Raw genomic sequence first — 26,596 nt, forward strand, 5'->3', positions numbered from 1 at the left:
TAAGATCCTTGATGGAGGAGCGGAGGTTCTTGGCCAAAATCTCCAGGTAGGCCGTGCTATCCATCTTCCCATGGATGCGAACCAGATGGCCAGGCCCCTTGGCTGAGAAACAGCTCCACAGCATGATGCTGCCACCACCATGCTTGACTGTAGGGATGGTATTCTTGGGGTCGTATGCAGTGCCATCCAGTCTCCAAACGTCACGTGTGTGGTTGGCACCAAAGATCTCGATCTTGGTCTCATCAGACCAGAGAACCTTGAACCAGTCTGTCTCAGAGTCCTCCAAGTGATCATGAGCAAACTGTAGACAAGCCTTGACATGACGCTTTGAAAGTAAAGGTACCTTACGGGCTCGTCTGGAACGGAGACCATTGCGGTGGAGTACGTTACTTATGGTATTGACTGAAACCAATGTCCCCACTGCCATGAGATCTTCCCGGAGCTCCTTCCTTGTTGTCCTTGGGTTAGCCTTGACTCTTCGGACAAACCTGGCCTCGGCACGGGGGGAAACTTTCAAAGGCTGTCCAGGCCGTGGAAGGCTAACAGTAGTTCCATAAGCCTTCCACTTCCGGATGATGCGCCCAACAGTGGAGACAGGTAGGCCCAACTCCTTGGAAAGGGTTTTGTACCCCTTGCCAGCCTTGTGACCCTCCACGATCTTGTCTCTGATGGCCTTGGAATGCTCCTTTGTCTTTCCCAAGTTGACCAAGTATGAGTGCTGTTCACAAGTTTGCGGAGGGGCTTAATTAGTCAAAAAAGGCTGGAAAAAGAGATAATTAATCCAAACATGTGAAGCTCATTGTTCTTTGTTTGGTTTGAGGGGTTGAATAATACATGACCTTCTGAATAAACTTTTCACAATTTAAAAAAAAAAAAATAAAAAAAGAAATAACATTCTTTTTTGCTGCAGTGCATTTCACACATCCAGGCTGATCTACAGTCCAAATGTCACAATGCCAAGTTAATTCCGAATGTGTAAACCAGCTAAATCTGCAGGGGGTTGAATACTACTTGTAGGCACTGTATACACACACACATATATATATATATATATATATATATATATATATATATATACACACACACACACACACACATATTTGGTATTGCCGAGTTCAGAAGTGCCCGCTCTATCACAATATCAAATAAATTAATCTGATGGGAGACCCATATCCCAAAAGATGACAACACTACAGGTCGCGCAAAATGGCACAAAAAGTGGCGTTTTTTTTAGACAAATTTCTGATTTTTTTTAACTCCTCAAATAAAAGTAAATCTATACATGTTTGGTATCTACGAACTCGTACTGACTTGAGGCATCACACCGACACATCACTTTTACCATATAGTGAACATGGTGAATAAAATATCCCAAAAACAATCATGCAATCGCACTTTTATTGCAATTTTTACGCACTTGTAATTTTTTTGTCATTTTCCAGTACACTATATGGTAAAACTCATCACTTCAATTAAAGGTACAACTCATCTTGCAAAAAACAAGCACTCATATGGCAAGATTAATGGAAAAATAAAAAAGTTACGGCTCTCAGAAGAAGGGGAGCAAAAAAACAAAAACAAAAAACGGACAATTGCCTGGGGATGAAGGGGTTAAAGGAAAAGAATGAAAGAAATAATCATAATATGTAGCTTATGTGTAAATTAGAGATCACAGAAGAAGTGACTTGTAGAAACTGTCTTCCCTCAGGAAAACTGTCACTAAGATGATTTATACTTTTTCCAGTCCTTAAAAGACTGAGCTAAGTACATGCTGATAGGAATCAAGAATCAGTGTAATGTGATTACATCTTAGCTGTTACTAGATTTTATGTTCAATCCCTCATTCATAGCATACGTATGTATGGTATAAGCTGTAGCGCAAATGCATTTTATATATCTGCATTACAGTGATGGCTGCTTGCCTTATTGAACATCTCAAATGTTTGAATTTAGTAATGTCTCCATCATATACCTAATACTCACAGTTATTCCAGCTGTAGCAACTGCAAGTATTCCCACAATCTGGAAATGATGATGTAGAACCTTCTCAATCTCCGGCAGACAGTCCTGTGAAAAAAACATAATACCAATTACCTTTAAACAAATTATTTAAACTACTTCTACAGTGCTGGCCAAAAGTATTGGCACCCCTGCAATTATGCCAGATAATACTCAGTTTCTTCTTGAAAATGATTGCAATCACAAATTCTTTGGTATTATCTTCATTTATTTTGCTTGCAATGAAAAAACAGAAAAGAGAATGAAACAAAAATCAAATCATTGATCATTTCACACAAAACTCCAAAAATGGGCCGGACAAAAGTATTGGCACCCTTAGCCTAATACTTGGTTGCACAACCTTTAGCCAAAATAACTGCAAACAACGGCTTCCGGTAACCATTAATGAGTTTCTTACAATGCTCTGCTGGAATTTTAGACCATTCTTCTTTGGCAAACTGCTCCAGGTCCCTGAGATTTGAAGAGTGCCTTCTCCAAACTGCCATTTTGAGATCTCTCCACAGGTGTTCTATGGGATTCAGGTCTGGACTCATTGCTGGCCACTTTAGTAGTCTCCAGTGCTTACTATCAAACCATTTTCTAGTGCTTTTTGAAGTGTGTTTTGGGTCATTGTCCTGCTGGAAGACCCATGACCTCTGAGGAAGACCCAGCTTTCTCACACTGGGCCCTACATTAAGCTGCAAAATTTGTTGGTAGTCTTCAGACTTCATAATGCCATGCACACGGTCAAGCAGTCCAGTGCAAAAGGCAGCAAAGCAACCCCAAAACATCAGGGAACCTCCACCATGTTTGACTGTAGGGAATGTGTTCTTTTCTTTGAATGCCTCTTTTTTTTTTTTCCTGTAAACTCTATGTTGATGGCTTTTCCCAAAAAGCTCTACTTTTGTCTCATCTGATCAGAAAACATTCTTCCAAAACATTTTAGGCTTTCTCAGGTAAGTTTTGGCAAACTCCAGCCTGACTTTTTTATGTTTCTGGGTAAGAAGTGGGGTCTTCCTGGGTATCCTACCATACAGACCCTTTTCATTCAGGCGCCGATGGATAGTATGGGTTGACACTGTTGTACCCTTGGACTGCAGGGCAGCTTGAACTTGTTTGGCTATTAGTCGAGGTTCTTTATCCACCATCCGCACAATCTTGCGTTGAAATCTCTCGTCAATTTTTCTTTTCCTTCCACATCTAGGGAAGTTAGCCACAGTGCCATGGGCTTTAAACTTCTTGATGACACTGTGCACCGTAGACACAGGAACTTTCAGGTCTTTGGAAATGGACTTGTAGCCTTGAGATTGCTCATGCTTCCTCACAATTTGGATTCCCAAGTCCTCAGACAGTTCTTTGGTCTTCTTTCTTTTCTCCATGCTCACAAGGACACAGGACAGAGGTTGAGTCAACTTTAATCCATGTCAACTGGCTGCAAGTGTGATTTAGTTATTGCCAACACCTGTTAGGTGCCACAGGTAAGTTACAGGTGCTGTTAATTACACAAATTAGAGAAGCATCACATGATTTTTCAAACAGTGCCAATACTTTTGTCCACCCCCTTTTTATGTTTGGTGTGGAATTATATCCAATTTGGCTTTATGACAATTTTTTATTTTTTTTTCATTGAAGACAAATTAAATGAAAATAATAATACCAAAGAATTTGTGATTACAATCATTTTCAAGAAGAAACTGAGTATTCTCTGACAGAATTGCAGGGGTGCCAATACTTTTGGCCAGCACTAATAATTCACAGGGAAATCCAGCAATCCAGTCCAAACAATTTTTTCTTAAAATCACATATTCTTTATTATAAATTCATGTTAAAACAGTCCAAGACAGGGTCGATTTTAGCCCAAGAGAGGACGCGTTTCGAACGTGATGTTCTTAATCTGTCTCTTAATGAGAGACAGATTAAGAACATCACGTTCGAAATGCGTCCTCTCTTGGGCTAAAATCGACCCTGTCTTGGACTGTTTTAATATGAATTTATAACAAAGAATATGTGATTTTAAGAAAAAATTCCTTGGACTGGATTGCTGGATTTCCCTTTGAATTATTGGTGCAAGCCTTGCCGACTTTTTCCTCCATGCATGGTCCAGGAGTCAGCGGTCTCCAATGAGTGGGTGAGCCGAACAAAAATCTTTTTTTTTTGGCCAGCACTGTATACAATATAGAATACGGCCCCGATTTATCAAGACCGGCGATGTTGTCATCAATCTTTATAAGGGGCTATGGTGGAGTCAACTGCTCTCGCACACTACCAGTCTTGCTGGAGTATACAGTGCCAAATTTATTCAGGGACTGGCGTAGCATAATCTGCCGTACAAAACGGTGGCACTTTTGAAAAATTTGATGGCCAGCAACGACCACGCCTAGTACTGGTGAGCGTGCTTGCTATTGCCCGTAACTCAATTGAGCATCGAATATCTCACTTTGGAAATGCTCACGTTTTGCATTGACATTCAGTAAACTCAGTACTTGAGTCACGTCAGAGCATCCCGATGTTCGATCAAGTAACGAGCGGTGTGAGCACACTGCCTAGTACGAGTCATGCCCTATCCCTGCTCTTTTTCAACTTGGCCCATTTTGGCAGAACTGATTCCAATTGGCGTGAAAGTGCCAAAAGTAACAACATTTTTGCACAACTCCATGTTTAGCAAATTAGTAGTTACTTTTCAAGGCTTTTTTTTTCCCAGTAGATTTCCTGTTTTGGCTTTGTAACTGTCTAAAACCTGAAGGTTCAATATTAAAACAGAACAAATGCGTGTAACATACCTTGTGCTCCTTATAGCCCTCTAAACACAGGTTTTTCAAATTTTCTGCACTCTTGGGGTCGTCAATCCCACAACATTTTGCCTGAAAATAGAAAAGAATTTTTATAGTAAATTGTAACCATGTGATCAAATTGTCCATAGAGGATCAATGACTAAACACAAGAACTTTTATCATATACAAACCAAAGGCAAATGGCACCTAATAAGTCATTAATTAGGTCTAGTCTAGCCAGTGGATATATTTATCCACTATTTGTAAATTTTGTAATTTATAAGGTTGGAGTTTAAAAAAAAGAGGAAAAGATTCTAACAGAAAACAAAAGAAGAGTTATCAGAACTGTGCTCCAGAGTGTCCATCATATGGCCAGGTGAGATAGTTATCCCCTGGAATCAAACAATAAGGGTTTCCAGTGAATAACAGCAAGCTGGAGTCTAAAGGGGGCTTTACACGCTGCGACATCCCTAATGCGGAGTCGTTGGGGTCACGGAATTTGTGACGCACATCCGGCCGCATTAGCGATGTTGCTGTGTGTGACACCGATGAGCGATTTTGCATCGTTGCAAAAACGTGCAAAATCGCTCATCGGTGACATGGGGGTCCATTCTCGATTATCGTTACTGCAGCAGTAACGATGTAGTTCGTCGCTCCTGCGGCAGCACACATCGCTATGTGTGACGCCGCAGGAACGAGGAACCTCTCCTTACCTGCCTCCCGGCCGCTATGAGGAAGGAAGGAGGTGGGCGGGATGTTCCGGCCACTCATCTCCGCCCCTCCACTTCTATTGGGCGGCCGCTCAGTGACGTCGCTGTGACGCCGCTCGGACCGCCCCCTTAGAAAGGAGGCGGTTCGCCGGTCACAGCGACGTCGCCGGGTAGGTAAGTATGTGTGACGGGTCTGCGTGATGTTGTGCGGCACGGGCAGCGATTTGCCCGTGTCGCACAACAGATGGGGGCGGGTACCCACGCTAGCGATATCAGGACCGATATCGCAGCGTGTAAAGTAGCCTTAAGGGCTCGTGCACACGTTGTGTACTTACATGCATTTACGCTCCGTATTGCACTGCAGCGTAAATACATGTGTCCTGCGTCCCCTGCACAATCTATGTAGATTGTGCATGAGACGTGCGCACGTTGCTTTTTGAACGCAGTGCTTTGGGTGCTAAAATTTTGACCCAAATCCGTGCGTTCATAAAAGCAGCATGTCAATTATTTGTGCTTTCTGGATGCAGCTCCCACTCTGTCTATGGTGGGGGCAGCATTCCGATGCATGAAATCGACTTTTTTTTAGCAAAAATACTACATCCATTATGCAGTGTTTCTGCAGCGATTTGAAGTGCACATGTGCTGTCAAATCGTTGCAGAATATTCAGCAGTTACATGCGCATAAGCCCTAAAACTATGAGGGAGTGATAGACAAAGGATATTGAAATTTTATACAAAATTCTATCTTGTAATACCACTAAATGCTTTTATGATGGCCCCAGTTGGAGTTTTTGCAAATTGCTGTGCAAAGTGCAGTAAAAAAAAAAGTGTCAGCTCTTCTGAGCGACACAACACCATGTTGAAATCAGTTAGCGCTCTGCAAGCCGCTCATGGACAACCAAGAGGTAAAGCGGCTGCCTGTTTTGAAGACAAGAAATTGTAGAATGAGTTTCAGTAACGCCACATGAATATACTTTTAATAACATGTTTAAAGGTAGTAAGCAAGGGGCCTGTAGGCATTAGTCTTCATAAACCAGAAACTACTGGTACCACTGTGACCCCATATCTTTGCCACTCTCTGCGCTACTGAAAAAAGTCATGACTAGGGCTGATCGACTCTGCCAAAATCCGGATCGGCGGATCCCTGCCGGATTGAACAAAAAAATCTGGATCAGCTCTGGATTCCGGTTCCCATATAAGTCTATGGGGACTAGAATCTAGATTTTAAAAATGGTGGTGGAAGGGATAGGGGGGCAGGAGCGCACACGGTATACTCACCTGAGGCTGTGTCATAGCGGCACACTCCTTCCGGGTTACGCTTTTCACTTCCGGAGCCGACAATTCAATATTCATTGTTTTCACCGCCCACCGGTGTGTGTAATTGGTTGCAGCTAGACGCACCCCCACCCTGAGTGGCAGCGTGTCAACTGACTGCAACCAATCACTTGCAGCAGGGCGGCCGGTGGGCGGGGAAAGCAGTGCAAGTGTCTGCGGGTCAGTATGGTGAACATGCATGTGTTTCACAAATACATGCACGTTCCTGTCAGATTCATACAAGTCTGACATGACATCAGCCGGCACAGCCTGCGCTCTCTGAGCATGAGTGTGCATGTACCTAGAAACACATGCACGCTCCTGTCCGAGTGTGCTGGTATTTCAGCCCGCAGCCTCCCGGTAATGCCGCATCTATTAGATGTGACAGTCCCGCTGCAATACCGGCCCTTCTCGATTGCCCTGGTGCAGTGGCAATCGGGGTAATAAGCACAGCTGCTACTAAACACAAGGTTAATGATGATGGCCCCCAACAGGTCATGTTTTCAGGATTTCCTTACTATTGAACAGGTGATGAAATCATTATAAAGGCATCACCTGTGCTATAAGGAAATCCTGAAAACATGACCTGTTGGGGGCCATGAGGACTGGAGTTTGGGAACCACTGGTTTAGACCTTTAAAGGCTGTGTGTTTTTATGTAGAGGCAACACCAAATTTACACTGCTATACAAGCTGTACACTGACTACTTCACATTGCATCAAACTGTTATATCTTCAGTGCTGTCCAGTGAAAATATGTAATAAAATATTTACAACAATTTGAGGGGTGTACTCATTTTTGTGATATACTGTATGCAGATAAGACAGACAATATTTAGAGAGGTAGTCCACTATATTCAACAATGTAAAATAAAATAACAGATACTGACCTCCTGCATTGGCGCTGTTCCAGCAATATCAGTGCCAGATTTCCCAATTATCTTGTGACGTTATTATGACACATGAGCACATCAACCCATTATTGGGTTCTAATTGGCCCGAGTTGTTAAACTAACTTCAGATTTTTGAGGTGCGTCTGAAGGAAATGTGAGTGAAGTAGGCCATCAGTGATTGCTGATTGGTATGAGCACTGCAGCAAATTGTCATACAAACCTTACATATAGTGGCCAGCGTTCCAGTGATGTATGGCACCGACATTGCTGGAATGGCGCCGATGCAAGTGGTATCTGTTATTTTTAATTTACATTGGTATTTAACCCCTTCACGACATTCGCTGTACATGTACGCTGCATGTTGAATGCTAGTATATGATAGGAGATCATGGAGTGAGCTTGCTCCATACCCGGCAGGTAATAGCTGTGTGTTACAGCCAGGATCTGTCGCTAACAATTGCGGGTGGAGCATCATTCCAATACCAATTGTTAATCTGTTAAATCCCAATTTCGAACTCTGACAGCACAATTTAAGGCTATGTGCGTTTTTTCATGTGTTTACGCAGCGTTTTAAACTGCAGCGTAAACGCATGCGTTCTGCTTCCCCAGCAAAGTCTATGAGAATTTAGCAAATGCCATGTGCACGTTGCGTTTTAAAACGCAGCGTTTTGGATGCCAAATTTTTGACAAAATCGATGTGTTCTAAAAAGCAACGTGTCACTTCTTTTGTGCGTTTTGGATGCTTTTCCCACTCTGTCTATGGCAGAGCAAGCATCCAGAACGCATGAATTCTTCATCCATTCTGCATTCATAATGCATCCAAAACGCAGCTTTTTGGCTGCATTTTGAAATGCACATGCAGTGACAAAACACTGCAGAATATTTGTCATGGCAGAACACAGCCTTAGGTCCCCTTCACACGTCAGTGATTCTGGTATGTATGTGGTTTTTTTTTTGTACATACCAGAATCACTGACATACGCAGACACATTATAATCAATGGGTCTGCTCACACATCAGTGATTTTTCACTGAACGTGTCTCCGTGCAGCGTACACGCGTGTCCGTGATTCTGCACGGAGACAAGTCCGTTTTTTTCTGGCATCACTGATGACCCACGGACCACACTATGGTGTGATCCATGTGTGATCCGTGAAACACATACCAGAAAAACACTGACATATTAAATAATAAACATTTTCAACTAACCTTTCCAGCGATTCGCTGTGCAGCCTCCGCTCTCTGCAGCTCTTGCCCGGCTCATGAATATTCATGAAAGCAGGAATAACCGATCTGGAAGTAGCTGCAGAGAGCGGTGGGCGGACGCTGCAGAGCTGAGGAATTCAGCACCATGGACAGCAGGAGCGAAGGCAGGTGAGTAATGTCCATTTGCAATCACGGATTGCACATGGACAACCCACGTGTGCCGTGAATCACGAAACATGGAGGGACATGTGCGTGTTTTACACGTCAGTGAAGAACGTCTGTGTTTTTCACTGACGTGTGAAGGGGGCCTTACATAGGGGTGCACCATTTTCAGCTTCCATTGGCGCACCAGTAACGCAGGTGACCTGCTAAAGACCTTTGTGCTCATCATAGCATCTTCCTGTGGTCAGGCTTCTAAAGAGAGTATAATTTCTTCTATATACAGCAATGCTATGGCATTGCTGTATATATCACACGTTATCAGACAATCGCAGGTTATAGTCCCCTAAAGGTCATTGAAAAAGTAAAAACAAAAAAAGTTTTAAAAAATCTGAAACCCCCCCCCATAAAAGTTAATCACCCCATTAAAAATAACAATATTAAAAAAATAAAAAACACATAAATGTGGTATTGCCGCACTCAGAAAGTCAAATCTATCAAATTTTAAAAATAATTAACACCATTGGTAAACAAAAAAAAAATCAATCAAGAACACCAAAATTACATATCAAGCGATCAAAACCTCATATCTATCCCAAAATAGTATGAATAAAAAAGTTGTTTCACTCCACAAAAAATAAGCCTTCACAGGTCTCCATAGACTGAAAAATAAAAACGTTACTGGTCTTGGAAATTGGTGACAATCCCCTCCCCCCCCCCCAATTTTTATTGGCATACTTATGTTTTTTTTCTTTCAAAAATAAACTAATAAAAAAAAACCTGGACATGTTTGATATCACCGTAATTGTCTTGATGAGAAGAATCATACTACATGACCATTTTTACCGCAAAATGCACATCTTAAAAACAATTCACAATTTCTCCACATTTGGGTTTTCTTTCTGGTTTTACAGTATGCGATAAAATGAAGCACGTAATTCAAAAGTACATCTTGTCCCGCACAAAACAAGCCCTAATATGTCTATGTTGACCGAAAAATAAAAACGTTATGGCTCTGGGAAGAAGAGGAGGAGGAAAAAACAAAAATGGAAAAATGGAAATTAGCCCCTTTGTGAAATTGTTATGGAGGGGTTGTCTGAGTAGTGGACAATCCCTTTAAGTCATGAATGATATGCTGTTCCTCCGCTCAAAAATAAGTTTAAGTATTTTACAGGTGGACAGAACAGAGTTAATGCTTACATAATCGTGAAAATCCAGTAGAGTTGTGTTTTCTTCTTTATTGGTTATAAACTTGTTGTAGGCATTGGTGTAAATGTTTTTTGCTTCTTTAACAGCCTGATAAAAGAAAAATTTTCATAAAATCACTATGATGACTTATATCATTTCATATATTAATTTGTACGCTCAAGGTACGCTCAGTTTCGGCATTACATCGATTTTGTGATGGCCATTTCTCAGAACTGTCCCAAAAGCCATTTTTCAACACAACACCAGCCTGCAAGTTGCTTGTATTACAGTGAGCAGCCTGTACAACCATGAAGTGTCTCGGGACTTGTCTTCTAGGATGTCATTAGTTGGTAACTGCAAAGGGAGCTGTCGGCAATGGATGTTGATGATTTGTCCATGTGCATTCAGCAGAACATTCCCTTAATAGAGATGAGCGGACCCGTGGAAGTTCGGTTTGGCCTGTTCAGCTGGACTTTAGATAAAGTTCGGTTTGGGACCCGGACTTGACCTGAACCCCAATGGAATTTACTATTTGGGCAGTTCAGGTCTCTGCCCACATGCACCTAGCCATAAACAGATCACTTCCAGGTGAGAGTGGGCAGGGTTTTTCCATTTTTTATGTTTGGTGCACACTACATCTGATCACACTATTGTTACCCTTAGTGTGAGCTGTTCAATAACTGGCAGTGGCTCGCACTGGGCTGAGGGCTGAGTGTACCCGAGCACAGCGATGCTTGACGGATTGGTTTTCATACGTAAAGCACCGAACCTGAACTCTAATTTTCTTATAAAGTCTGTGTTTGGTACTAACAACGAACTTGGGTTCGCTCATCTCGATCTTCCAACAATTGTTAATAATGTTATTGATAGCATACCAAGTGCATGTACATGTGGCACTCATACTAAATGTTAAATAAATCAAGACATTTTGACATTTTTGTTTGCATTTTTTTATCATTTGCAATGTATTGGACAAGCATACATTGCTTTCTGTCACCACTATTTAGATATACTGTATAAAAAGAAAGAACAAGTATATTTTACCTCTTGTTTTCCCAAAAATGCTATGACTCCTGCGGTGACTTCTGCAGCAAAAATCACAAGTAAACAAACAAAGAACTAAAAGGAAGAGAAAAAACTCATTAACAATTAAACAAAAAAAATAAACGTTATCTATGTAAAGAGAATGTTTACTATGAGTTCAACACTAAAAATATTTTTAAAAATCACTCAATATCTTGTATTTTTTCATGACTAGATATAACTTTTCACTTGAATATGACAAAAACATTATTTAAGCAGTTCTATACTTGGTATTCCAAAAGTTAACCTACATTTATTAACTGGGAATTCCCTGAAATGCCTTTCTATAACTTCAGTAATATGAAACTAACTCGGGAAAGTGCTGCTATTGCCTATGTACTAAGAGAAGTCACAGTTTGTAGTTGCTTCAGCAGTGGCGCAAGTGGAGTCCAATGCAAGATTTAAATCTGGACCCCCCCCATTATCCTCTTCATGTTGGTCAGGTGTATGGGCCTTTGTATAGGTCTAAATCCTGTAAAGACATTTATGTTGCCCTCTCCCATTATGCAGTAATATCCCCCATCCAGATGTTGAAAAAGGTATTAAACATGTCACCAAATTTCTAAGAAAATAATATTTCTAGAGGTGCTATTGACATGAACTTCTCACCACATGTCCCATCTAATCCACACAGGCAAAGAAATCATAGATGTCCATAAATTTAATGATGAGTAATAGTGAAAAATGACACAGGGAAAAAAGTATTGAACACATTAATCAAGTTTATTTAACACTCTGTACTAAAGCGTTTGTTAGTTATGACAGCTTCAAGACGCCTCCTTTATAGAGAAACTAGTCGCATAAATTGCTCACATGTGATTTTGGCCCATTCATCCACACAAAGACTCTTAAAATCCTGAAGGTCTTGTGGGCTACTTCTACGAACTCTAAAGCGGGCTTTACACGCTACGATATCGTTAACGTATTATTGTTGGGGTCACGGTGTTTGTGACGCACATCCGGCGACGTTAACGGCATCGCAGCATGTGACATGTACGAGCGACCTTAGTCGATCGCAAAAGTGGCCAAAACCGTTCGCCACGGAGAGGTCGTCCTGAATCAAAAAATCGTTAATTGCTTATTAGCGATGTTGTTTGTCGTTCCTGCAGCACCACACATCGCTGTGTGTGACACCACAGGAGCGACGAACATCTCCTTACCTCCGTCCACCGGCAATGCGGAAGGAGGTTGGTGGCATGTTACGTCCCGCTCATCTCCACCCTTCCGTTTCTATTGGCCAGCCGCTTAGTGACGCCGCAGTGACGTCGCTATGGCGCCAAATGCACCTCTCCCTTGAGGGAGGTATTGTTCGGCGGTCACAGCGATGTCGCTGCACAGGTATGTGCGTGTGACGCTGCCGTAGCGATAATGTTCGCTACGGCAGCGATGACACAATATCGCACGTACGACGGGGCGGGTGCTATCGCGCTCGACATCGCTAGCCGATGCTAGCGATGTCGCAGCGTGTAAAGCCCGCATAAGCTTTAGTTCCTTCCATAATTTTTTATTAGATTCAGGTCAGATAGGTCATCTAGCAGCTTTATTTTCTTTCTCTGAAAACAATTGAGAATTTCCTTGGTTGTGTGTTTGGGATTATTGTCTTACTGCAATGGCTACTCTCACTTCATCTTCATTATTCTGGTCGATGGCAGCACATTTTTATCCAGAATGTCTTGGTATGTTTTTCCATTTATCTTTCTTTAAAGTATAAGAAGTCTGCCAGTGCTGTATGCTGAAACACAGGCTCACACCATGATGTCCGCTCCTCCAAGCTTCACTGTTGGTATGGTGTTTTTGCAGTGATATGCAGTGCCTTTTGACCTCCAAACATGGTGTGTATTATGGCATCCAAAAAGTAAAATTGTAGTCTCATCTGACCAAACTATACTTTCCCGGTATTTCAAATGCTTGCCTTAATGCTTTGAGAAAACTTTAAACTCGCTTGAACATGCTTTTGTTCAGCAATGGAGTTTTACATGGTGTGCATACAGGCCATGAGGCTTGTAACGTCATCAAAGGCATCCCTGCACTGTCCTGCCCCCTCCTCCGGAGGGGATGCTGGCACACACACCCTCCCAGTCACTCAGTTGTGGTTTCTGTGGCCCCAATTCCTGCCACCGGCTCCCTGGACCTGTGCATACCAAGCAGGCCTCCTGGGAGAACACTTTGGACATGGGCATGTGCACCTATTCTTAAGTGACCAGAGTGCCCTAACTTGGAAGTGCTTCTTAGCCTATCCCTGAGAGACACTAGGTATTTAAAGCATCTTCCCCCAATGGGAGATGTCTGGGCAACATGGTTTAACCTTAGAGTTACGTTGCTGGTTGTTCAGGTGCTTTACTCGAATGCTGCTGCTGTATTACTTACACCTGTGTGTTTCATAGTACCTGCCATACCCACTGCTGCATCTATCCATACCGGCCGTGCCTGCTAAACCAGCAGTGTCCGCTGCAGCAATCAATACCTGCTATCCCAGCTACAACTGCCATATCAGCCGTAACCTCCATACCCGCTGGTACCTGCTTTCCAGTCTGTATCAGCCATCCTGGTTGCATCGGTCCTTATCAGAGACTGTCCGTAGTCAGACCTCCGACCCCTGGACCCAGTTGTCGCAGTACCATGTGTCACTGAGTAGCACCTATTGGCTACTGACAGCCCAGTCCATTCTCACCATCAGAGGCTCTGGTGAGAACTCGGTGTGCGCTTAGTCATGCTCCCCAGGTGAACTGGAGCTGCGATCCAGTGGGTCCACTCTGACTCGCACACACGAGTATTACAAGGTAGGTGTATTACTTATTGTTTTCTTTGAAACAATTTTACCTGCTGATTCTTGGTCTTTCTGTATCTCTCCACAGGTGGTTCTTGGCTTTAGGACAACTCTTCTGATCATTCTTTTCACTCCTTTTTCTGAAATCTTTCGGGGAGCACCTCATCGTGGCTGGTTTATGGTGAAATTATGTTGTTTCCACTTTCGGATTATAGCCCCAATAGTGTTCACTGGAACCTTCAATAGTTGAGAAATTCTTCTGTAACAAATGCCATCAGTATGTTTTTCAACAATAGGTTTGCGAGGTTATTGAGACAGCTCACTGATTTTGCCCATCATGAGATGTTTCTTGTGTGGCACTTTGGTAGTGAGACACCTTTTTGTTGACCATCAGTTCAACAAGATGATATTATTTTTCATTAAGTGGCAGGATTACTTTTTAATTACTGATAGATTTCAGCTGATGTCATGACTTTCCATGTTTTTTTACAATTTTCTTTTTTCATGTATTCAATACTTTTTCTCTGTGTTGTTTTTTATTATTACACATCACTAAATTTATGGACATCTATGTTTTGATTTCTTTGCCTGACTGGATTGTTACCAACATATAGTGAGAAATTCATATCAATAGCACCTGTAGAAATATACTTACTTAGAAAATTCGTGACGTGTTCAATACATTTTTCACCGGTTGTATACCCCCCATCCTGGGTTCCTTCCAGGTATATATGTCCGCCATCCAGGGTCCATCCTGGTATATACAGTATGTCCCCAATCCTGGTACATATGGCAATCATCCTGGGCTCATCCTGGTATATATGTCCCCTATCCCTGTCTATGTGTCCCCCATTCTGGGCACATTGTGGTCTATATGTGTCCATCCTAGTATATATGTTCCCATCCTGGTATATACACTACAGTTCAAAAGTTTGGGGTCACCCAAACAATTTTGTCTTTTCCATGAAAAATCATACTTTTACTTATCAAATGAGTTGCATAATGAATATAAAATATGATCCAGACATTGATTAGGTTAGAAATAATGATTTTTTTTACTTGCAATAATTTTCTCCTTCAAACTTTGCTTTCGTCACAGAATGCTCCTTTGCAGCAATTAATTTGCAGACCTTTGGCATTCTAACTGTTAATTTGATGAGGTGATCTGGAGATATTTCACCCCATGCTTCCAGAAGCCCCTCCCACAAGTTGAATTGGCTTGATGGGCACTTTCTACGCACCATACGGTCAAGCTGCTCCCACAACAGCTCAATAGAGTTGAGATCTGGTGACTGGGCTGGCCACTCCATTACAGATAGAATACCAGCTGCCTGCTTCTTCCCTAAATAGTGCATGCATAATTTGGAGGTGTGCTTTGGGTCATTGTCCTGTTGTAGGATGAAATTGGCTCCAATCAAGCGCTGTCCACAGGGTATGGCATGGCGTTGCAAAATGGAGTGATAGCCTTCCTTATTCAAAATCCCTTTTACATTATACAAATCTCCCACTCTACCAGCATCAAAGCAACCCCAGACCAACACATTACCTCCACCATGCTTGACAGATGGCGTCGGAAACTCTTCCAGCATCTTTTCAGTAGTTTTGCGTCTCACAAATGTTCTTCTGTGTGATCCAAACACCTCAAACTTTGATTCGTCTGTCCATAACACTTTTTTCCAATCTTCCTCTGTCCAATGTCTGTGTTCTTTTGCCCATATTAATCTTTTCCTTTTATTAGCCAGTCTCCGACATTTCTTTTTCTTTGCCACTCTGCCCTGAAGGCCAGCATCCCGGAGTTGCCTCTTCACTGTAGACGTTGACACTGGCGTTTTGCGGGTACTATTTAAAGAAGCTGCCATTTGAGGACCTGAGAGGTATCGATTTCTCAAACTAGAGACTCTAATGTACTTGCCTTGTTGCTCAGTTGTGCAGCAGTGACTCCCACTTCTCTTTCTACTCTGGTTAGAGCCTGTTTGTGCTCTCCTCTGAAGGGAGTAGTACACACTGTTGTAGGAAATCTTCAGTTTCTTGGCAATTTCTCGCATGGAATATCCTTAATTTCTAAGAACAAGAATAGACTGTGGAGTTTCACATGAAAGTTCTCTTTTTCTAGCCATTTTGAGAGTTTAATGGAACCAACAAATGTAATACTCCAGATTCTCAACTAGCTGAAAGGAAGGTGAGTTTTATAGCTTATCTAATCAGAAAAACTGTTTTCAGCTGTGCTAACATACTTGCACAAGGGTTTTCAAGGGATTTCTAAACATCCATTAACCTTCTAACACAGTTAGCAAACACAATGTATCATTAGAACACTGGAGTGGTGGTTGTTTGAAATGGGCCTCTATACACCTGTGTAGATATTGCATTCAAAACCAGACGTTTGCAGCTAGAATAGTCATTTACCACATTAACAATGTATAGAGTGTATTTCTGTTTAATTTAATGTTAGCTTCATTGAAAAGAAAATGTGCTTTCCTTTCAAAAATAAGGAAATATCTAAGTGACCCTAAACTTTTGAACTGTAGTGTACTCGTATGTCCCTTATCCTGGGCCCATGCTGGTGTATATGTTCTCATGTCTGCCTCTGCATTAAAAATTTCTACTTACCTTTCTTCACGCCTCCAACACGTGTCATCCACCTTTACAGCCGGCAGCTTATATCAGCACGCGCACCAGGGTGTGATATCACTGTCATGCACCCCAGCCTCAGCACACCGACGTCTTCTGTCAGCCCCTAATTAGTTCCTTGGAAGCACATTCAGCTGAAGTAGGCGCTGAGATCGACAAGTTCACATGCAGCATGGGCCCCATCGCAATCTATGTCATATCGATCGTTACACCCATGTTCGTCAGAATTAAGATGCCCTTACACATGAGAGCTATTGGAAAACATTACCATAATGGTTGGTAAAGCGTTCAGGTGCTCTCAATTGAGAGGACAGTAAGTCCTTATATTAGTCCATCAATGAATAGTGTGAATGGCAAGTATTCAGTTTAGTAGTTATGTTATCTACTTAGAACTATGTTGCAGTTACTGGATACAAAACTGCTCATGTTTTCTAAAAAGCATTTGTCATCTAACATTGCTGACAAGGTGGGTCAAATACCTCAAATGAAAGATATTCCTTTAGGTCATTATATTTTGGGTCTCTCCTCCCTTTTACAGTTCTTCCTTGCTCAAAATTTCCTCTCTATTCTCATTTTGTAGATTCATTTTGTAAGAGTACAAGGTAAAGTCTCTCTAGCACAAAAAGTGTTCCTGTAATTTACGGATAAATGCACAGGCAAATATTTATTTTTGAGATCGTGTGGCAAGTAATAGAACAATGGGTGTTCTAGGGAAGCGACCTCTATCAATCTTAGCCAGTTTGTCTTCACAGCCAAAGAAGCAAAAGAAGTATCTTTATAGATATGAGACTAGGGACTGGAACATTAAAGAGCAACCGTTGCTTTAATTTTCATATCATAAATTAAAAGGAAATTAGGCATTTTGTAATATATCTTATCAGGGAAATCCACTTTTTTGTCCTCCTGCACAGATCTTAAACTGTCAATTCAGGAACTAAAGTTGTAAAATCTTTATTCAGTTCTGATAGATTTTACAAATACTGAGATAGGAGATGACAGGTGGTGCTTATAGGATTCTATGGAGAGCAGAGGAGCTAGAAGCAGACAGAAGGACATTCTGCTGCAAGTTGGATGTCATTGTCTGCCACTGGCTCCTTCCTCTTACTCCACCCTCCTCTCCACAGAATCTTATAAGCACCAACTGTCATCTCCTATCTCAATAATGGGAAAGCCTTTCTTCACTAAATAAAGATTTTTGCTTTGATTAAAGAATTAAAGGGAACCCGTCAGGTGCAATATGCACCCAGAGCCACGGGCAGTTCTGGGTGCATATTGCTAATCCCTGCCTAACCGTCCCTGTATACACCAGCATAGATAAACAGAGATCTTTAGAAAAAATATTTCTAAAGATCGTTTCTTATATGCTAATGAGGCCAGTGATTAGTCGTAATGGCATTTCTTCCCTTACCTAGTCCGCAGTCTTATCATGTTAGCATGCCCTTGTGGCTACGCTGCACATACCTCAGTCGTGATGGCGGCCGGCGGAGGATGGATGCGCACTGAACATGATCCGGAGTCCATATCACTTCCGGTCATGCGCACTATACCTCACTAAAGTCGGGAAGGTTGAGCACGGCATCAGTTTACTTCGCATGATCGGAAGTCCCGGTGACTCTGGATTATGCGCATTGCGCATCCATCCTCCGCCAGCCGTCATTAAGACTGAGGTATCTGCAGCGTAGCTGCGCATTCATTAGCATGTTAGTACGCCCACAGGGGCGTGCTAACATACTAAGAGGGCGGACTAGGCAAGGGAAGAAACGCCCTTACGACCCCGTGCTTAATATCATATGATAAACGATCTTTAGAAATACTTTTTCTATTGATCTCTTTATCTATGCTAGTGTATACAGGGACGGTTAGGCAGGGATTAGTAATATATACCCAGAACTGCTCTTGGTCCTGGGTGCATATTGCACCTGACGGGTTCCCTTTAATATTCAATCCAGGGAAAAAAAAGTAGCAAAATTCTCTGACAACATGTTACAAAGTTGCTTATTTTTATATGTATTTTTGATTTATGAACTAAAACTTAAAATGACGGTTGTGCTTTAAGGTTTTGTTCACAGACTCTTTCAAGTATTGAATTGTAACTTGTGGATATGTGACAGTGCTAAAAGCAGGCTTGATTGATCTTTATAGTAGTGGAAATCTGCATTGTTAAAGAGGTCATCCACTACTTTTACATTGATAGCCTATCCATAGGATAGGTCATCAGTGTCTGATTGGCTAGGGTCTGACAACCTGCACCCCCGCCGATTAGCTGTACCCAATGCCAGTGGCGACAGCTGATGGCTAAAAATGCTCAGGTCTGGAGTTGTTCCGTCAACTGATAGCAGTCGGGTACTGCACCTTCACATCCCATTGAAATCAATAGGAGGCGAATGTGCAGTACCCGGACGCAGTGGATTGAGAAGATGGAGCAGAGCCGGAACTGAGCATTTCTGGCTGCTGCCTGTTGCCGTAGCCGGGCACCGAGAACGGCTCATTGGTGGGGATACGGGGTGTTGGACATGACATGACATGACTAAGGAGAGGCCATCAATGTAAATGTAGTGGATGACCTCTTTATATTATCACTTATGACTCACATATCACTTACCGCACCAAGCAAACACTGAGATTCCCGAGCTGCTCCACAGCAACCAAAGAAGCCAATGAGCATCATCAGAGCCCCAGCTCCAATGAGCACATAAAGACCTAAAGATAAAATGAAAAATCTAAGAGAAATCATAGTCAACACAAGTAAATACTGCATACTCTATAGTTTAATAACAGAAAAATGAACTGAAAAAGGTACAAATAGTTAGTTCTATGCATTCAAAGTAAGTTTATATAGAACTGGACACACCAAAGCTGATCAATGATGTGCGCAATCTACATATTGCTACAACTGTACCAGAGGAGACCCGATGTTCCTAAAACCCATAGAATAAATAAATAAAAAACACTTATTTTCAGTAAGTTATTTTTTAATTGTTTATGTAAAAATATAAAAATATTTTTTTTCTTTTTACTTTATCACCTTGCCACCCTATAAATACTAACGGAGGATGCTCACTGCTTCTGGATTTCTAAAATTCCTATGGAAATTCAATATGACCATACAAAGCTGTATGCTACAATCCCCCTCTAACCGAGGCTACGACAGAGATCATTTCTAGGGAAGTTATCAGAAAATGACACATTGTTTCAAGAAGGTTTTAGTGTTAAATGTATTTTTATTGTTTTAGTTGTTGGCGGCAGTGCGTTTTTTTTCCATATCACAATCCTTATTACACAATGGGCACTATTCAACTTTACTTCCTCCTCCTTTGTGAAAACCCCCTGTAAAATAACCTAGTAAGATTGGAGATTCCTGTATTATCAGCTCTGTATAGAGGTGTTACTTGTAATTGTTATCCTGCCTCAGCTGATAAGGAGACTGCTGTAAACTCTTCCGGAGGGACAGGAATTTGCAGTCTACAAATAGCCCCAGCCGCTAGTGTGAGTGCGAGAAAGTGCGAGACTGTTTAAAGGGAAGGTGTCGTCCAAAAAAAAAAAATTCAATAATGGAAAAAATGTAAAGTATTAATGCTTTGTTTAAATATTATTATTTGTTTTTAATTGAGCAAAATATAAAAAAAAAATTAAAAAGTTTGATTTCCACTCTTAAACACTAGGGGGAGCAGCTGCTGAAATCCTACAGAAATCCTACTGTAGAACTAGCCTGGTTACAGCTGCAGTAAAAGTGGGTGGAATCTGCTCTCCTGTGTGTGATGTCACAGCTCCCCCTCCCAATCTGGGTGTTTCCAAAAGGATAGGGGAAGATGAAGTATAAGATCACAGTGCGGAGCCATTTTGTTGGTGACCACAAATGTCTGAAGTGTCACCAAGGACAGCTGCATAGTGCTCCCCACATAGCACTCTGCAAGCCGGTCCAGCAATGCTCTCCCACATGCATGCCCACCCGCAATGTTCTGCCACATGCACGCCCGCAATACTCTGCCACACGTTATGCACACACGCAATGCTCTGCCACACGCACGCCTGCAATGCTCTGCATGTATGCACGCCCGCATGCAATGCTCTGCATGCAAGCTTGCAGCAGCTGAGTCAAGGAGAGCTGGGGGGAGGGTAGCGGTGGCGCGGGGGGTGTCATTGGTGACAGTAGCAGCAGCGGCGGGGGAGAGAGCGGGGGAGTGTCATTAGAGAATTGGAGATGGTAGCAGTGGCAGTGCGGTAGGGAGAGCGGGGAGGATGTCATTAGAGATGTAGCAGCGGCGGGGGGAGGGGCGCTGGTACTCACACAGGCCAAACGGGTGACAAGGGGAAAGTGCAGCACACAGCATATGCTGTGAGCTGCACAAAGATGGCGCCGATCTCCTCCCTCTGCTGTGATCTGGACAGCCTAGGGGCCACGTTCAGGTCACAGCAGGCAGCTGTCCTGTATTAAGTATAGGGTCGCAGTTCAACTATCAGAGTGAATGCACAGAGGGCTGCCATAAAGGAGGTAACTGTCATACACAGCAAATCCAAGATGGCAGCCCCCAGTGCTTCAGTAAAACTAGAATTAAATAAAAACTTAATAAACAATTAATTTAATTTTGCATTAAAAATACTTGATTTAATAATCACTATTATTAATAAAAAACGCGACACCTTACCTTTAATTTAGTTTTTTTAATACTGATACCTTCCCTTTAGAGGGAATAGTGTAAATTATTTTTTTGTAATTAAAATCAATAGTGAAGCATATTCTTTTGTAATCTGTTTTTTCTTTTTCACTGTATTTTTTTTATTCCACGATTTTGAGAGCAGCCAACTTGCTTGAGCTTTTCTTAATGTCATTTAGAAATACGCTTTCCAACAGGCACATGAAGCTTAGGAAGTACTGTATTTTTCGCTTTATAAGACGCACTTTTGTTCCCCCAAATTTTGGGGGAAAGTAGGGGGTGCGTCTTATAAACCGAATATACAGTGTGTGTGTGTGTGTGTGTGTGTGTATGTATATGTGTGTGTGTATATATATATATATATATATATATATATATATATATATATATATATATATATATATGCACACTGCAGGGTCCGCTCTGGAGCGGTGCTTGGGGCAGGTGAAAGCTGCGGGCGTCAGCGTTAGATCTCCTGCTCCCGCTCATATAATATTCCCAGCCGCTGTCCATCAGCGTGGTGCTGAAACCACATCGCGCTGATGGGCTGGGGCAGAGGGGCATATTATATCTGCCTGTGCTCCCTTTGATCTCACATGATCCCCTCTGTGTTAGATATGGCACCCATACTGCTGCCCATAGTAAAATAAAAAAAGCTTTACTTACCTCCAGGGCTGATCTCCCGGTCTCCTGCTGCTGCTGTCTGTGATAAGGCACACAGAGATGATATCACTCTGCCGTGCCGATCACATGACCGGCAACAAGAACCTGGAAGTGGAGGAGGAGCTCAACCCCACGGAGGGAGACACAGGGATTACAGCGCTGAGAAGGTAAAGAAAGAGTGTTTTATTTTATTATGGGCAGCAGTATGGGGGGCATATCTAACACAGGGGAGGTGTGCCATCTATAGTGGCCATGGGAAGCAGTATGGGGGCCATATCAAACACAGGTGAGATGTGCCATCTATAGTGGCCATGGGCAGCAGTATGGGGGCCATATCAAACACAGGGGAGGTGTGCCATCTATAGGGGCCATGGGCAGCACAGGGGGACGAGTATCCATATCCAGATTAAGGGGGGCTAATTTTAGGATGGGGGGCTATGAGGGACATATACCCTATATGATTTGTTAGACGGACACTGGCATTATAAGATGGACCCCATTTAACATTAAAAAAAAAAATCTCTTTTCCTTCACCAAATTTGGGGGTGCGTCTTATAATCAGGTGCATCTTATAAAGCAAAAAATACGGTAATAGGCTGGAAGTAGAAATATTCATTAATTTCTATGGGAAATTTTCTAGGCATGCTTCATGATGTGTACAGAGTTAAAGGGGTGGTTCACTAGTTAGCATTACTGGCCACATCGATATAACGTTCAGAAACAAGGCTTCTCTTAGATACCTTGTGTTGGCAATAGTGCTTCTGAGCAGCGATATTGCGGTCCACTCATCACCATCACGTGACTCCCAGGCTCCATGACCTCTGAAATCCGGTGATGTCAAGTCAACTTCCAGTTGACGTGACATCACTGAGCCAAGCCCTAGTCTCTGTGAATGACTACTGGGTGGAGTTTCACCGCTCGCTGCAGTGCAGCATCTCGCGCCCTCCCTCCTTCACCGCAAGCAGGAGCGATGCTGGGCTGTGATGAGCGGGGAAACTCATGTAGACTGGGGTCGGCCTTAGTGATGTCGGGTCAACTGGAAGTTGACTTGACATCACCGAATTTCAGAGGTCACAGAGCCCGGTAGTCACATGATGGGGATAAGCGGACCGAAATAGCACCACTTAGAGACACTATTGCCAATACAAGATATTTGAGAGAAGCCTTGATTCTGAACGTTATATTGATGTGGCCAGTAAAGCTAAGTAGTGAACCATCCCTTTAATTGTGCCTGTAATCATGAGATGAGTAATTAAAAGAGAACTATTCAAAACATGAATTCTAAGAATAATTATAATATCTGTGATCTGATAACTTATCCCAGAAAAATCCACATTTTTCATAATATGTAAATAAGCTATTAAGATCTATGAGCCGTACATAGATCTCCATAAGAATTTGCCGTCAAACCTCATCTTAAATGAAAGGCGGCGTTACCAGCTTGAGACATGTAATGACCGACAGTCAGATCTTCTGATCTACATGTCTCACACTGGTAATGCCTCCTTTCATTTAAGATGAGCTTTGATGGCAAATTCTCATGGAGATTTCTGTCTGGACCAGAGATCTTTATTTATAGACTAAGTAAAATGTGGATTTTCCTGGAATAAGGCATTGCATCGCACAAGTCAAGAAATCATGTTATTCAGCTTTTTATGACCTACATGTCCATACAGATGGCTTATGAGGGTTCATCCAAGTGACATATTCCCTTCAAATATAGTTGGTGCTATGAAAAAAAACACCCCACTAATAAATGTAAAAAATGTGAAACAATAGGTGATTTTCTGATTAAACATTGCTTTTAATGGGGTTGTCCAGTCCAAATTGATAAGTGCAGTTACTCTATGTGACCGCAGACTTAACTTATAAATCTTCACATCGCACACATTGTGAATTATGAAGATTCGCCAGTATCGTAGCCGGGGACGGCAGTCACGAGTATGCAATATGCATACACCTGACCAGAGTCAGACTAGAGGGTGGTGGCCTCACTCAATACATTTGCATTGAGCAAGGCAGTGCCCCTCTAGCCGGAATGTCACCAGGAGTCTACATATCGCATACTCGCAGCCGTGTGACTACTGTCCCCGGCTACAACACTGGCGAATGTTCATAACGCACACTGTGTGAGCTGGGAGGATTCATAAGTCTGCAGTGACATTGAATAATTGCAGACTTGTCGATTTATACCGGAATACCCCTTTAACTTTACTTCCATTGATACCATGTCTTACTACATAATGTCAAAAGTTCAAAAAGTAACATTAACCACTATTCAAAGTATAAAAACACATATTATAGTGTGCAATTAACACTATGTTAAATTAACCCTGACAATTGCCTTCTTTAATAAATCACATCTCGCTCATGATTTGAATGGAAACTGAAAGCAGTAATTATACCGAATTTCAGAATAAACGTTTTTATAGACCAAATATAGAACTCAATATTATTTTAATCAGTAAAAAGTTTTGTGCCAAGAGCTAAGTCAGTGTTGGGAGTTATCCAGAAATTTGTACTGTGATCCAAAACTATATAGTGTTGGTTAGACATGACATTTATATGGAGGACAGCTGTATGTGTAGTGTTTCTGCACACATGATCAGAAGTGTAATGTGTCCCAGGGGATGTCCTCGGCTCTTTGCTGTCTTCACACCCACCTGCCAGTTACTTTGTGTCTCAGGTCGATACTATTTTAGCCACTGGTGGCTCATATATTTATTCATAGCTGCAGTCCGTCAGCCGTACAGTATAAAATTTCCTTTTACTCAATAAAATGTATTTATTTTGGTAAACCATCAGTGTATTTAGGTTTGTTGAGAAAGATTTATAAAACTGCCACCCTGCAACTTTATGCCAGTTTCAAAGAGCAGGGGGTGTACTGTATTCCTAATTATTAAAGTGAACCTGTCAGGGGCAATATGCACCCAGAACCACAAGTAGTTATGGGTGCATATTTCTAATCCCAGTCTAACTGTCTCCGCATCTAGTATAGATAAAGAGATCTTTAGAAAAAGTATTTCTAAAGATCCTTTATGATATGCTAATGAGCGCAGAGACTGGTCGCAAGGGCATTAGTTCCCTGACTAATCCGCCCTCTTAGCATGTTATCACACACACAGTAGCGTGCTAACATGCTATGCTATTCAATTCCCATTGTCCATTGTCACTGCTTCAGATGCGGGGTTTAGGGTCAGTGTGCATGATCAGAAGTCCCAGCACTTCTGATCATGCGCACTAGACCTCTCTGAATCTGGGACACGTACACCTGGCTTCATAGTGCGCATGACCAGAAGTGCTGGGCATTGAAAAGATGTGGGCGTGCTAACATGCTAAGAGGGCGTACTATTCAGGGAAAATAACTCCCTTGCGATTGGTCCCTGCGCTCATTAGCATATCATAAATGATCTTTAGAAATACTTTTTCTAAAGATCTCTTTATCTATGCTACTAGATGATGGAATAGTCTGAAGCAGGGATTGGAAATATGAACCCGGAACTACTCTTGGTTCTGGGTGCATATTGCACCTGACAGGTTCCCTGTAAGCAGGCTTGATCCTTCCACTTTTGCCTTCAGAAATGTTAAGACAAACTTTAGTAAGCAAGTACCGCTTTCTACAAAAACCAAATCACAGTTACTTTATCAATAATTTTTCCTCTAATATACATGATAAAAGGAACAGACATATGCAACAGGGTTAGGGATTTCAAAAGATATGGTCTATTCTGAGGTTAGGCCATTAATATTAGATTGAATAGAGTCTGATCTTCTACCAAATCGAGGAACAACTCATGAAAGGATAGTGGCTATTGTTTTAGTCATGTCTGTGTCTGATATTAACGCTCAGTCCCCTACTTCCAAATGACTGGTGGTGGCTTTCAAGAGTAGGACCAAAACTGATCAGATATTGATGGTCTATCCTAAAGCCAGACCATCAGTAGAGATGAGTAATTAACTTGGCTTGACGCTAGTCCAGCAGCCACATCAATATTCCGTGACTACTGAACGGGACCTAACTGCCTGCATCTGCGGCTCTTCTTTTGATTAGCTAGCCTGGCAGGACATCATGTGTGTCACGCTGCAATGGTTCTGTTGCTCCAGGTCAGCTAATCAAAAGAGGAAGAGTTCTCTACGCTGGCTAATCAAAAGAGTCATTTCCAGTTCGCAAGGATCCCGTCTAGCTGCTACAAAGTACCGACCTGGCCACTAGTTCTCAATGACTCCTTGATTCTTAAGTAGAGAACAAGTAGTGTGAGGTCAGGAAACATACAGAGGATACAGAGCAAATTTACCTCTATGACCAAGATATAATAAATTATTAAACCTTCTACTATACTAGAGCACTTAAATAGTAGGCACCAAGATTAGTAAAAGTAACACCCCCAACAGAGAAAATTAAATTAGTATGAAATATGTTTTGTTCCTATTTTCTGGTACCTAAACCTGGGTAAATACTATTAAATCAACTGAATCAATCAGAACTGTGGACCAATTGAGACAAAAAATAAGTTTATGTGGACATATACTTTAAATATCAGCTTTTAAAGTTTAGGTTTTT

General features: G+C 42.0%; 1 protein-coding gene across 1 annotated transcript in view; it reads right to left on the reverse strand.

Annotated features, from left to right (window-relative positions):
• Positions 1–26,596, reverse strand: part of LOC142291216 (tetraspanin-2-like) — a 241,144-nt gene that overhangs the window by 14,125 nt on the left and 200,423 nt on the right. The window contains exons 3-7 of the mRNA XM_075335574.1: positions 19,320–19,417; positions 11,281–11,355; positions 10,249–10,344; positions 4,779–4,859; positions 1,984–2,067 (exon numbers count right to left, since the gene is read on the reverse strand). Of these exons, the coding sequence (XP_075191689.1) occupies positions 1,984–2,067; positions 4,779–4,859; positions 10,249–10,344; positions 11,281–11,355; positions 19,320–19,417 (434 nt within the window). The remainder of the gene's footprint in view (positions 1–1,983; positions 2,068–4,778; positions 4,860–10,248; positions 10,345–11,280; positions 11,356–19,319; positions 19,418–26,596) is intronic.

The sequence above is a fragment of the Anomaloglossus baeobatrachus genome, chromosome 2, assembly GCF_048569485.1.
Source record: "Anomaloglossus baeobatrachus isolate aAnoBae1 chromosome 2, aAnoBae1.hap1, whole genome shotgun sequence".
Lineage (NCBI taxonomy): Eukaryota > Metazoa > Chordata > Amphibia > Anura > Aromobatidae > Anomaloglossus > Anomaloglossus baeobatrachus.